At 48.1% G+C, this 1,509-nt stretch overlaps 1 protein-coding gene across 1 annotated transcript in view; it reads right to left on the bottom strand.

The window, feature by feature from the left end:
* LOC113222475 (chymotrypsin-like elastase family member 2A) overlaps positions 1-1,509 on the bottom strand; it is an 8,567-nt gene that overhangs the window by 1,660 nt on the left and 5,398 nt on the right. Inside the window, exons 3-4 of the mRNA XM_026452116.1 lie at positions 922-1,021; positions 194-215 (exon numbers count right to left, since the gene is read on the bottom strand). Coding sequence (XP_026307901.1) covers positions 194-215; positions 922-1,021 — 122 coding nt within the window. The remainder of the gene's footprint in view (positions 1-193; positions 216-921; positions 1,022-1,509) is intronic.

Genomic DNA, 1,509 nt, shown 5'->3' with positions numbered 1-1,509 from the left:
AATCAGTTAGTTATAATAGAGCCTAAAGTATATAACGTAAGAACTATGATCATATAATAATTGTTACTATACTAACTCTAAACTACAATATAAAATCAATGTTGTAATAACACAGACTCTGTAGGATTACGGAGGGAATGAGATGAACACAGAGAAAACAGGAGTCATTTGCTCTCAAGGACATTTTTCCCACCTTTCATTTTCAGATGGGGAAACTGAGGCCCAGAGAGGCATAACCTGGCCCAGAGTCCCACCATTAGTGAGAAACCAGAAGGAGAAGCCAGGACTCCTGCCTGTAGGTCTGTATTATTTTCCCCAAAACCCCCTAGAGCTTATGATAAATTAGATGGGAGAAGGGATCGCTCCTGGAAGGAGTCACGCCGACCCAGCAGATGCTCCGGTGAGTTCCAGCTGTGATGAGCAGAGGTCACGGACAACGAAGAGGGTAAGTGAACAACGTTGCAGAACCTCATGGGCCTTTATAATTAGTCTATAATTCAGAATTAGCTTTCACTGGGCACTTACTAAGTGCCAGGCCCTTTAGTAAATCAACTCATTGAATTCACACTAAATTCTGTTACTCCATTGTTTTCTGCAGGTGATGGTATTGAAGCTTTGAGAAGTCAAGTTGTTCAAGGGAACCCAATTCCAGATCCAGAGGCCACATGTAGTTTCCCCAAGAGGGCAGAGATTAGGCCTTCCCCTTGTCCTCATCCTCCCTCAGTACCTGGCACAGGACACCCCATCTATGCCATGTACTGACATTGATGGGCCAACACACTGAACCATTGATTGACTACGGCCAGGCTAGTGGTTATTTTTCAAGGCTGCTTTATGTAGTGTGGTTCAGGCCATTTAAGCCCCCAGCTCAGAAATGAGCACCAGCTGGTAAGCAGGCCAAGTGCCCAGGGAATGGCAGTTACCTGATGCAGTGGGCAGCCGTCAGGACCCAGCTGTTGGCTATCAGGGTCCCTCCGCAGGTGTGGTGCCAACTGCCACTGGAGCTGTACTGCAGGGAGACCTGGGGAGAAACACAGGAGCTCTGTGGCTGTGGCTGATAAAGCAGGGCCTCCCTGCACTCCAGGTTCCCAAGAACAGGCCTGGGACTAGGGTAACGGGGAGTGAGGAACTCACCTCAGGTACACAACTTAAAGGGGCACCCAAAACCTCATACGTCAAGATAAAAAATATGTTAATGCAATCTACATTAAAACGAATCAGGCCAGGCATGGTGGCTCATGCCTGTAATCCCAACATTTTGGGCGGCCAGGAAGGAGGATCACTTGAGCCCAGGAGTTTGAGACCAGCCTGGGCAACGTGGTGAAACCCCATCTGATAAGGTTTGGCTGTGTCCCCACCCAAATCTCATCCTGAATTGTAGTTCCCATAATCCCCACGTGTCGTGGGAGGGACCTGGTGGGAGGTAATTGAATCGTGAGTGTGGTTACCCCCATGCTGTTTTCATGATAGTGAGTTCTCACACGGTCTGATGGTTTTATACGGGGCTTT

The sequence above is a fragment of the Piliocolobus tephrosceles genome, unplaced genomic scaffold (assembly GCF_002776525.5).
Source record: "Piliocolobus tephrosceles isolate RC106 unplaced genomic scaffold, ASM277652v3 unscaffolded_31422, whole genome shotgun sequence".
Classification (NCBI taxonomy): domain Eukaryota; kingdom Metazoa; phylum Chordata; class Mammalia; order Primates; family Cercopithecidae; genus Piliocolobus; species Piliocolobus tephrosceles.
The sequence above is the reverse complement of the archived record's forward strand: the minus strand, read 5'-3'. Positions and strand labels throughout refer to the sequence as shown.